This window comes from Callospermophilus lateralis, chromosome 2 (assembly GCF_048772815.1).
Source record: "Callospermophilus lateralis isolate mCalLat2 chromosome 2, mCalLat2.hap1, whole genome shotgun sequence".
In the NCBI taxonomy this organism is placed as follows: domain Eukaryota; kingdom Metazoa; phylum Chordata; class Mammalia; order Rodentia; family Sciuridae; genus Callospermophilus; species Callospermophilus lateralis.
This window is the reverse complement of record NC_135306.1, coordinates 125,327,909-125,340,743: the sequence shown is the minus strand read 5'-3', so window position 1 is coordinate 125,340,743 and position 12,835 is coordinate 125,327,909. Positions and strand designations below refer to the sequence as shown.

The window sequence follows — 12,835 nt, the reverse complement described above, 5'->3', positions numbered from 1 at the left end:
ACCAGTTATGTTCAGAGGGGAGGTCCAGGTCCATTTTGAAGTCCTATATGCAGGCAGACTACACAGATATGTTCTAATGGTTGAATTGAGAAATAAGCACTTGAGAATGATACGAATTAAATGCCGTATTATAAACCACCAAATATTTTAGGTATCATGATCTAAAATACCAATATTTTGTTTATATTTACAAAGCTCAGAAAACAAAGTCCTATCCAGTGAGACTGAGTTACTGTCACTGGTGTGGAACAGTGACACATGAAAGACACACAAGCAGAGAACCCAAGGCATTTGTAAAGAGGGGAAAGGACAGGAATTTTGAAAGTAATTAAATTTGTCATCTTTTAGGATGTGGGGAGAATGATAATAATAAGCTAAAAAAGTAAATAAACGCCGCTGCTGATTTCATCACCTGAAGATAACTACTGTTCAGCTTTGTTGCATATCGCTTAAGATAGTGTTCTCAAACTTTTGTTCTTAGAACACCTTTAGAAGCTTAAATCATTAAAGATCACAAGAGAACTTTAATTTATGTGGGTTATATCTATCGCTGTTTGCTGTCTTAGAAATTAAAGCTGAGAGTTGGGCACCCCGTAGCACATGCCTGTAATCCTAGTGGCTCCAGAGGCTGAGATGGGTGGATCATGAGTTCAAAGCCAGCCTCAGCAACTTAGTGAAGCCCTAAGCAACTCAGCGAGACCCTGTCTCCAAATAAAAAATAAAAAAGTCTGGGGATGTGGCTCAGTGGTTAAGCATCCCTGGGTTCAATCTCCAGTATCAGAATAAAAGAAAGAAAGAAATTTAAACTGAGAAGTTTTAAAATATTTAATTATTTAAAATGAGTATAAACTCATTGCATATTAGCACAAATAACATAATTTTTACCAATATAACATTTTCCAAAATAAAAAGGGTTGCATTATTTTACATTTTTTGCAGATATCTTTAATATCTGACATATAAAATAAATGGATTCTCACACATATTTCATCTCTATTTGAGCAGTGATGTTTTAGGGTCCCATCTGTTCTCCATCCCTCTGAGAGTTTCCTAAGTACACTTTGAGAGCTATTCTGTGCTAAACACACAGAAAAGCAGGGAGTGGAGAAGAAAGGGGGTTACTATTGTCGTATTGTGTGCATATACAAATATGTACCAATGAATTATACTATTGTGTAGAATTATTATCACTAATAAAAAAATCTCAGAAATGTAAAAAGGAAAAAACACAGGAAAAGGATCTATGGAGTTGTTATTCATTATTGGTCCATCATAATATCCAACACAAAATAGATGGATCAACAAAGTTTTTGAATGAATGGATAAAATATATATTTTTAACATTAAAAAAAACCTTTAGTACTCATTCTTTAACTTCATTCTCAATTTTGAATGGCAGTATATCTACCTTTGACATAAGCAGCTTAACTTTGCACATGTATATGGAAATTTTTTTTTTTTTTATCATTGAGTACTCATTTTCAAGCTAGAACCAGCCAATTTTATTTTTTTGAGGGGGGCTGGGGGGGTGGGGAGTGGAGGGTGGGAAAACAAACTATAAAAGTATAAAAGAACATGTATTTAAATTTAAGTAAATGCATTGTTTATTGGCAACTGTCTGGGAAGTTTAGGGACCTTGCCAAAGACAAATATAGCAAAATTTTTGCTTCACATGCTTTTTGCATAGCCCGAGTTCTTCACTAGCATTATTTGTATTGCTGCCTAATTTTTAATTGAACTGGTGTACTCTGCTTTGTTCATTAAGTCCTGTACTGATGAACACTTAGATTGTTGAGATTTTTTTTTTTTTTTTTTTACTTTTAGCTTTTATATATGGTACTCTTTTGGCCTCTTTCTACCTCTATCTATGTGCACTTTTACTCCCTTCAGAAGAGAAACTTCCCAGCAGTATACAAAGTGTGCATGTGTGTTTATTATTGTTTAATAGCCCTAGGAAACATCATATGGATTTTACTGAGTTTTTTTATTTCTCCTCTCTTTAAGATAAGATAGGCAAATTTTGCATACTGACTGATCAGCATTACATGGCATTTAGAGTTAGGAATAAGACTGTGAGCCATTTTTCCCTGATGAAAAGGGAAGAAATGGCTTTTAGGACAGTAGGTGTCATTACCTTACTCTTCCGTGTGGTAAGAAGCAGGATTTTCAAAATACTTTTCAAAGGGGTATTAGAATCTTCTGAAGATACACAAGAAGTGACAGTGTTATTTTCACATCCTCTTCAATACACAAGACAGTGAGAGGAAGCATTAGCACCTGGAGAGGAAAGTTCACTGGCACAGAAGTCCACATTAAATCATCAAAGCTGTCTGCTAGGTGAACAGAGCTCTCTGCAGAAGAAAATCTGTCTAGTTATGTGCACAAATAATTGAAAAGTCATGCTAGTATTTTGTGCTTTGTATTTTTGACACATTTAAAAATACCTGGTTTCTTTAAAATAATATGATTAGTCTGTGTGCATCTCCCCTCCCCCACACAGGCCATAAAATACTACAAAGGGAATATTTGTGTCTGAAATACTAACAAAAAATAATTTGGTTGCATTTTAAAACGTACTTTTAAAATTACATTATTGTAAAGATGATTACAGTAATTTGTACAAATTTGAAAATTGTTTCTGTGTAGATTTCTAAGTAATTTATCAAAATCATTCAAAGAAATAAGGCAGTATTACTGGAGGGAATTGTTCATGTTAGAAAATGTGAGTTTTTAAAAAAAATTTACATATTTTTTAGGGAAATGGTTCTGCAATTCTCAACTGTATTCTGATTAACTCAAATGGTTACAAGTAGCCAGATATATAAGAAAAACTGATAATTCTATTTAAGATTACCAAAGCCTAAATCTTAGCTATCTTCAGAACTTGATAGCGCCCTTTCCTCCACTTCTCACCTATCTGTAATCAACACGTTCACAAACACACACACATAGAGATTTTTATGTTGTTTTGTTTTTCAGTATAAAGTCTTGGTTTTCCCTGGGTGTCTCCACTTCCCCATTTCTACTTTAGACAATATTTCACTGACAAGTTAGTCTGTCTTGGCCAGTGGTCATTAATAAACCTGTCCCCCAGCAAGATGTTTGAACATACCACCTCAGCCTAAGTCTCCTTGCCTCAAAGAAAACAGACTCTGTAGGCGGAACTCGAACTTTCCTCCATAATTTTTCAATTTTCAGATACTTTTGGGGTACTGGAGTTAAAATGGCCAACCCTCATTCGACAAATGTCTAGATAAGACCCAAGGTCTAGTTCCAATGGGGAAATGCAGTTATAAGGTAATGCTATTGATTTGGGGAAGATGGCAAGTACAGCTGATGTTTTTTGGCAGGTGGAGTGCTGGAACCTCAGGGAGAACAGACAAGGCTCCTTATGTCTTTAAAAGGATCCATCACATAGACAATGAGCCCAACTCTTTCCCTTTTTTTTTTTTTTTTGACTTACCATTTAGCAAATAATTACTGAGTTGCTACTGAGCATCAAGAATCATCCATGGGGGTGCTGGGGTTGTAGCTTAGTGGTGGAACACTTGCCTAGCATTTGTGAGGCACTGGGTTCGATCCTCAGCATCACATATAAATAAATTAAATAAAGGCCCATTGACAACTAAAAAATATTAAAAAAAAAAGAATCATCCATGGAGGTTACATTTTAGTTAAGGGAGAAAATAACAAAAATATCAATTGAAACAACAGAATTCCACATATCAATACTGCACAGATTTGGAGCAGGAGAATATAATAGTTGTATGTATGGCTATTTTGGAGTTCATGTTCAGGGAAGGCCTGACCTACAGCAAAGCTCTTGAAAATTCAAGTAAATATGAAGTGCACAGCCAGGTTAAGATCAAGAAGAAAACACCTTACAGGAACCATTATGACTTTGGCATATTTGAGGAAGAGAAAAAGGGCCCATATGACTGGAGTACCATGAGTGATCTGAGGCAGGTATGAAAAGAGATAGGAGAGACAAACAAACTAACATGTGGAGGGGTATGGTGTGTAGACCAGGTCAGGAAACTATTGAAGGGTTGCTATCAGGAAGTAACATGATCTAATGGACTGCTTCAACACTGCCCTCTGGTTGCTCTGTAGATGGTAGACTGTCAGCGAGCAGAAGGGGAAGCCTAGAGTTTTTAGGATATTTAGAAAGTCACTCAGTCAACCAGACCAGAGGTGACATTGGCTTAGACCCTGTGGAAGACGTAAGAGGGTGGACTTAGGGAAGCTGCAAGTCCTCCTGAGGCCATTCAGTGTTGTAGTGTAAAGGGGACTTGCCTGGTTACGTGGTTAGCAGCCTCAGATGATGGCTTTGTAGTGTTGGCTCCAATATTTTAAAGTCAGATTCCACAAAAACCCCTGTGATTCTGGTTTCTCTTTAAAAGCTAGAGTAACTGGCTACATTGATCACGAGTTCATATATAGAAATGACTATAAGAGGCTGTGTGTTGACTTCCCTTTCCTTCCAATTTATTTATAATTTGTCTTTATAAGTAGGTAATTTATAGGTGATAATCATTTCTCTGGTTTGCAAAGCCTCCACCCATCCCCACCAACTCCCTGACACTGAGGCCAAAATTGGTTGCCATTTTCATTAGCTTATCCAATTGTCCTTCTTATGTCATACCCACTCAGCTTATTTATCATATCTTCTAGACCTTTTAACTTTTAGATATCACCTCAGTTTTTCTGAAAATTAAAGTTGAAAAAAAAAATTGGTAGAGTACCCATGAACCTTGGTTCCTATATAGCTTAAAAAACAGCCTATTCAGTAGCTTCCTAACAATTAAATACACATTCTTTAAAACCAGCCTACATTGTTTGGTATAAACCATGTGGTTCCCGTAGAGGGGCATGGCCTGGAAATACAAGGGCTTTTGGTGCTAGTGCTTGTTCAATTTCTTGATCTAGTTACATGACTGTGTTTGGTTTGTGGGAAGTACATTGATGCAGAATTACATGTGCATTTTCTTTGTATGTATTATATTCCAGTTATCACTGAAATTAATGGCACTCTTTCAGATAGTTTTAAGTATAGAGGTATTCAAATTGAGTGTTGTGTTTATTTATAATTTGTCTTGATCTTTCAGCCAAGCCAAAGCCATGTATTCCTGTAAAGCAGAGCACAGCCATGAGCTGTCCTTCCCACAGGGAGCAATATTTTCTAATGGTGAGTACATCCATACCCTTCACTAGTGTATCATGGAAGGGCAAAGAAATAGTGTGGCAGTAAGAGTCTGAAGTAGAAGCCAGGCACCCCGGGTTCTGTTCCAGCCCCTGCCTCTCATAACCTGAATGAGTGAACACACTTAATCTCTCTAGATCCCAACTTCCTCCCCTGCAGGAATGTGTGTACACACACCTGTGTCTGTGCCTACTTGTACAGAGGTGAAAGAAACATAACCCACCATGAGTGCATACACAAACATATGCAGATTGTCTATGTGAAAACAAAGAGCATTTCAACATTAAAGGGACCATAACACTGTTTTGTTTGTGAATTTATGCATACAATCTGATGTGATTTGTGTTTATATAATTATTTGAAGCTAATTTTGATTGAGTGACATGTATTTTTTTCTTTATTTTGCCAGTGTACCCATCAGTGGAACCAGGATGGTTAAAGGCAACTTATGAAGGCAAAACAGGACTAGTTCCAGAAAATTATGTTGTCTTCCTCTAATACTATTTAGTGGATGGCAGTATCTTCATGGTATCCATGGTAACAAATAATAAGTGCTATGATTTTTATCTGACACAGATATGGGGATAGCCCACTAAATAAAAACAGTCAATTTCTATCAAGTTCTTCACCAGCGGACTATGTAGCTCCCTATTAATGGAAAAAGAAAAAAATGTTTAAATTGTGGTCATTCTTTTTTGGCTGATTTCTTATCTTAAAAAACCTTGCTTTTTTATGGTAAAAATAGTTCTCCACAATGCCTCTTCCATAGCACCTATAGAATCTCAAATATTGTGTTCGATACTATATTCCAAAAAATTTGGAAATCAGAAATCTGCTATATGGATTTTAAGATTTGTCCTTTACTGCCTGGCATTCTCTGAGGAACTTTGAGATCAATACTTAAAAGTGTAATTTAAATTGTTCATTATTTTTTTTCGTAAAAATTATACTGCTTTTATATATGATTGTTTTGCTGGTCCTAAACATTTCAAGGAAATACAAGTCTTTGTTCTAACATTATTGTATTTGTTTTCCAAGTAGATAGTAATATTTCAAAAGCAATGATGTATATAATGTCTGTTAAAAAAAAAAGTCAAATTATGTCATGCACTGATTCTGTAAACAATCCACTCAGAATTTCAGACAACTTTCATGAATTTAGAGCAGGGATCAGCAAGCTTTTTCAAACCCAGAGCCTCACACATGCTTGTCAAGAATTATCACTGAGCCACATCCCAAGCCCAGCAACTATTTCTATAAAGGCCTGATAGTTAACATTTTTGTGGTCGGCTAGATTTCACTTGAGGGTCATAATTTACTGACCCCTATTTTAGAGGATGTGTAAAACTATCTTCATAATTTCTGGATTTTTACAAAATTTTACATTAAAACATAAATATAAAAAATCATATGCACATATCCTCTACCAGTAACATTTTAATGGTATCACAGGAGAATAATTACAGCAATGAGAAAATTATATAAGTGCAGCTCAGAGGCATGCAACTGAAATTCCACTTGTGACACTGTAGTGTCAAAGCATTTTGATAACATCCAGCTTTGGCTTATGAGGTATGTTTTCATGTTCTTGAAAACAATAACGGGGAAGCTGTTTGGCTTCTAAAGTATATATGTTATTGAAACAAAATAAATACAAATATATAGGATTCTTAAATTATATTAAGCAACAAAGTTTGAAATTATGCCATCATCTTGAATAAAAAATCCATACATGATTTCCTATTATGGCATTCAGATTACTAGGAATTTCACTGAATTTATAGAGCATAGAAATAGGTATTTACTATCAAATTATGCATATCGTCAACTGGTTATGTATCAACCATTTTTCTATTATTCCTATTTTAATAATTCTAATATATTATTTCTATGAATATCTATGGTAAAGAACTTCTCTTCATGAGATTCCAAAAGGCTGGTTGCCTGCCACCAGCTACCACAGCCCTGCTGTGCTTGACTTTGACATCTTATTGGTCACTTCAGTTTCCCCCACTTTAGAAACACTCAGGTATTTACTGTGTAAAACCTTTTACATATTATAATAGCAATTCCACCTACTTTTAAGTTAATATTCTAGAGCTAATAAAGATGCACACAACTATGCCTCAGAGCATTTATGCTTTTAAAAGTAAAAATAATGGATTATAATTAAATAGTAAAAGAGGGTAATAGTAGAGAGACAGTCACAGCCAGGAAAAATATCAGTGGATTGAAATAAATGAATGAAAAAAATATTCCACTGTTACAAAAATCAGTAATGTTATGTGAAAATCTGATGAGTTTGTCCTTTTTCCTCCTGCTGTTTATCTCTGCACTATAATGAGGTATTGCTGGAACTTCTTGGTCAAGTGACTCTCAGTAGTAGTAACAGTGTTACTGGTACTGTAATTGCCCTCGGCTGGAACAGAAGGTAGTCTTTGCAATGTACCAGTCCCCTGGTCTATTTGGCCCCCTTCAATTTAAGCACCCTTACCATTATCTGGCAACTGGCTAGATTAGGACCTCTCAAAGCAAATTAATTTTCTTTCAAAGACCAACTTGACTCTAAAAGATTCAGAATCTTATTTCACTTGCTGCTGTATAAAGAAATTTCAACTTTTTATTTCAACATTTTATTTTAACACAGGGTGTCCCTGCTTCTGAGTTGTCTGTAAGCTAATTCCACTGATGTTCAGTAAGGAATTAACTGCACAGGATGTGGGTATGACATCCGGCTCTCCTTTCTAATGGAGAGACCTATACTGTAGCATAACATATGGTCTCTTTCCTGAAATAAACTACATGCTGGTTCATGTACTTTTTGTTTGAAGTTTTGGCTTTTTAGATTTGTAGGAATGGTTCATTTTTCTTCATATCGATTACATATATAAGCGAGTCGTGGCCATATACTGGAGAGAGGCTAAGACTGCTTTTCCCTTGAAGTTAAGTTTCCTGTGAAAAGGTGTTTTTGAGCACCAAGAACAGGTTCTCTAATACATGTGGACTATTAGTCAAAAAACTAAATAACGGAACTCATGGAAACAGCATCACAGTCTGAATTATAATGGTGTTGGAAGTTGAAGATTCGTTAGAATTACCAGAGTCAAATCTTTGAAACACACGGAATGTGCTCCCAAACCACTTCTTTCAGTACTATCAGTATGAGGATAAGATTGAGGGTCTAAATTAATCATCTTGTATGTTATGTGAAAATATCCCTGAGTTCAGAATATGCATTTCACAGACGACTTTTGTTATGCCATTGCTCTAAGTTTAGTTTATAGAAACTAGTCATTCAACTGAAGGATTTTTCTGTATTATGTGTGAATATATGAAAAGTGAATAATAATCTTTATATTCCTGTAATGTCCATGAAGTATGAGGGGGAATCATTTTTGTGTGGTGTAAGTGGTTTCTCTTATCTTTTACATTGGTTCTCTGTGCTGTGTATGTGTATAAGCATAACCTGGTTTCTCAACCATGGCTCATTTGCTGGTTCTTTGAGGAATGATGGAGAGAAAAAAAAAATGTACCTTCTATTTTCCATAACCCCAAGCTATCTAATTTCCAAATAGAAAAAAATAAAGATACATGAGTCTTATTTGTGATAATTAGTTACATATTGTGACATGCCTTCTAAAAATCTACTATGTTGTGAAGAAAACAAGTCTTTTACTATAATCGTGTGAAACTGACATCTGCCAGTCTTCTTAATCTCAGCATCATTCTTCAGGTCTGTGTGGAAAGTATTGTGTGTCATTCACATGGATGTTGCCTTAGAAGAGTTCCTCAGACCCTCACCTTAGGCAACTTCAGTTTTTAACATAGTTGAGTACCTTTATCCAAAATGCTTTCAACAAGAAATATTGTGGATTTTTTTCAATATTTTTGCAATACTTACATATATACAAGATATCATATACACACAAACATTATGGAGATGAGACATGAAATTCATTTTTGTCCCATATACACTTTATAAACCTAGCCTGAAGTTAATTTTATCTGATATTTAACAACTTTGTGCATAAAATAGTTTCATGATATGGGATCTTCCATTGCTGGGGTCATATAATTTCTCAGAAAATCTCAGATTTTGGGAGGCTGGAGTTGTGGCTCAGTGGTAGAGTTCTTGTCTAACACATGTGAGGCACTGGCTTTGATCTTCAGCACCACATAAAAATAAATAAATAAATACATTTTTTTTAAGTGTAAGATTTTGGATTAGGGATACTCAACCCATAATAGCCCAACTATATATTGATAAAACCTTAATTAGCATTAAGAGTGCCAGCCTGATTTATACTTTATAAGTCAGGCAGACCAGCTTAGGAGCAGATTTTGTTCTTTGGCTTCATGATACATTTGCAACTTACAGCACTTATTATTATGACCTCAAGTCACTAGGTGAGACTCCAAAATCATATCTTCTGGTAAAAAGCAATGGCTTGACTCTTGTCCAGAAGTTATTTTGCTCTTGAGCAAAGGTTTCCAACTTAGGGTAAAATTGCTCTGTAATTTGGCCTCGTTTACTTTTATGTTACCTTTTGAAATCCAAACACATTTAGAAACAAGGCTAGTCTTTCTGAACAATCCATGTCAGCCTATCTCCTGCTGATTCACAGACTTAATAACAGGTATTTATAAGCTAGTCTCAATTTCCTGAGCACATTGACGGTCTGCTTCCATCGTTTCTATTACCTTCCTGCTTCAGATGTGCAGATTCTATTGGTGATAACCTTGGGAAAACTCATAATAAACATGAATAAGATTTTTTATAATTTTAGGGCAGCTGTACTCATTGCTTTAATAATCTGAAGTAGGAATGTTGACAGCACTCAGAGTAAATCATTGGCAGAAAACAGATCGGTGTGTCCCAGACCAATGTTTACAAGCTGTTTGTGTGGGGAGGGAGTCCAGCAGGTCACCACTTTACCTTAGGCACTCATGAGGGAGAGGCCAATGTCAAGGGTGAATATGTACTGGTGCTAAATGGAGATAGGGAGTCCGTGCATTTATTGAGAAGTTCCAAAAGGCAAAGACTATTTTCAGTTATTATGAGCATAAATATTCTTTTCCAATCAAGATGCTCATGTACGGGGCAGCCTGAGGAACTTCAGTATCTGAGCGGGGTGGAGGCTGAGAGTGCCAAAACCATCTCAGTTAGATGACTGCTCTCTCCCCTTTGTACCATCTCCCACATCTTCTAGGGTTGAACTCAGTTGTGCCTTGAATCCACTCAGACTCTTGGGTGAAGAGCATGCCTTGTTTTCTATATGGCAGCATGTTACAAGTTTGACTTTCACCAGCATATCTTCAGCCGCCTCCTTTCTGCAAAGAATGGTGCCTCTAGAGCCGACTCAAGAATACTGCCTGCACAGGAGTTATATTAAAATCCACGTTATCACCACGTATTGAAGGCTGGAATTTTAAAAGTTCTTTTTGAACTCTGATCAAATAGGAAGTTTGGCAGGGAAGACGCCTGGGGTTTTAATTCAGAATTCTATTTATATACTGTTAAAATTTGAGGTACTATAGTTTATATAAAAGTTGGATATTTAGATATTGTATTTCAGTACTAGGAGCTTCTTTGCAGTCATTAATGTGACAAATTAAGTAATAAATATGATGAAAATGATTGTTGGTAAGTTATATTGAATTTTTTGTTTATTTTGTAGTGTTTCTGTATTTATCTGCACTTTGTGTACATACATACATACACACATGCATATGCCAACATGTAAATAACTTCATGTTATTCCTAATCTAAATTGTCATGATATCTGTAATGTATGTTTACACTGTGTTTTAAATTACTTTAAAAATAAACTATATAAGCACGTTTTAATTTAGTCTTCGTACTTAAAGACCCACTGTGTTGGACCACAGCTCTCTTGGCTTCATACTAAGATTAAAATAAGATTTCTAGTACTGCAAATGGTTATTTGTCATTTGTAAAAGCAGAAAATCAGCAGAATTTGTTGACCTTTTCTTGAAAGATTAATATTATGAGAGATCAGGAAAATATGATATTAATAATGTGTTCACAGAGGAGAAAGGTAAATGGACCATAAACAGAATATCAACAATAATGGGTAAGCAGGCTTATCTGAAATTTGTATGTTTGCAGAAATTTACAAGTGTGCTGTTTTAGTCAGCTTTTTCACCACTGTGACCAAAAAGACCTGACAGGAACAATTAGAGGAGAAGTTTATTTGGGGGTCACAGTTTCAGAGGTCTCAGTCTGTAGAAGGCTGGCTCTATTCCTCAGTGCTCGAGATGAGACAGAACAACATGGAAGAAGGGTGTGGTGGAGGAAAGCAGGTCCAGACATCACACCAGGAAGCAGAGAGAATGAACATGCTATCCTCACCACAAAATATTAACCCCAAAGGCTCGCCCCCAATGATCCACTTTCTACCTGCTTTCACTTATCACTCAGTTAGTCCTTATTAGGAGACTGATTCACTGATTGGGTTAAGGCTTTCATAGCCCCATCATTTTACTTCCAACTCATACATGAGTTTTGGGGGGAGACCATATATCTAAACCATTATGTACTATGAATGAAGTATTAACATGTAATTATCTATTGGCTTATTGACCTTCTTGATCACTATTTGACATCTCACAAAAATGTTGCTTTTCTCATGTTGAAGAAAGAAAAGCATGTATTTTGTGTGGAAAATGGATTATTAAAGTGCAGCAAATTGTCTTGCCAAAACTAAGCCTGTCAAATTGGTAATTGAGCATTTAACTTGGTTTGACCAAATAGATTATAGTTTTTATCAATATCAGAGGTAATAAATTCATGGCAAAAGATTTGTTGAGATAAAAAGAGTAGTCAGTTACAGTATGAATAAGCTGGAACAATTGTTAGTAGATATAGAGAGATCATACGGGTTGACTGACTTTTAGGAGTGTTGGGTTGGAAGAAATTGACATAATGGAATCCCTTATGATTAATATTTTAGAAATAAACTAGGTGTTAGTGATCAAATCTGAAATGGTTTAGGCAACAAAATAAGTAATGTATTGGAAGTTTAGATTGCAATCCTGCTTATGAAATAGATATCCATGAATCCACACTGATTAAATGGTAATCAATTTAGGGGTTGGGGTTGTGACTCAGTGGTACAGTACTTGCCTCACATGTGTGAGGCACTGGATTCAATTCTCAGCACTGTATATAAATAAATGAATAAAATACAGGTCCATCAAAAACTTAAAAATATTTTTTAAAACATGGTAATAGATTTAGCTTATATAAAATAAACCGATAGAAGAACCAAATCTTCTTCAGAGAAATATTTCAAATGATTATTAGAAATGTAGTTACTTTCCCTTCTAAAAGGTAGAGTTTAAGCCTCTCCTGTTTATAGATGGGCTACATTTAGTAATTCACTTTCAAATACCAGAGTGTGGAAAACTATCATAACTTCACAGAAAAGAAACCTACCCGCCCTGTCGGAACCCAGTGATCAAAGTTAACATCATCAGTTATACCATGTCCTTGACTTGCACCCCAAGACATGTGAAGAGCATTTTACCTCTATGGTGTTCTTTTCCTAAGCCCATAACTCCAGCGAAATCATGAGGAAAACATCAGACACATCCAGGTGGAAGACATTC

The 12,835-nt window shown here is 35.6% G+C and overlaps 1 protein-coding gene across 2 annotated transcripts in view; it reads left to right on the top strand.

Annotated features, from left to right (window-relative positions):
• The window catches only part of Arhgap42 (Rho GTPase activating protein 42), a 265,823-nt gene extending 254,796 nt beyond the window's left edge, over positions 1 to 11,027 (top strand). Inside the window, exons 23-25 of one of the 2 annotated variants that reach the window (XM_076846490.2) lie at positions 5,109 to 5,188; positions 5,613 to 5,740; positions 10,414 to 11,027. In XM_076846490.2, coding sequence (XP_076702605.1) covers positions 5,109 to 5,188; positions 5,613 to 5,701 — 169 coding nt within the window. In that variant the 3' untranslated portion in view covers positions 5,702 to 5,740; positions 10,414 to 11,027. Of the gene's footprint in view, positions 1 to 5,108; positions 5,189 to 5,612 lie in introns of both variants that reach the window. The other variant, XM_076846489.2, reaches the window with a different exon arrangement.
• The last annotated feature ends 1,808 nt before the right edge of the window (positions 11,028 to 12,835 follow it).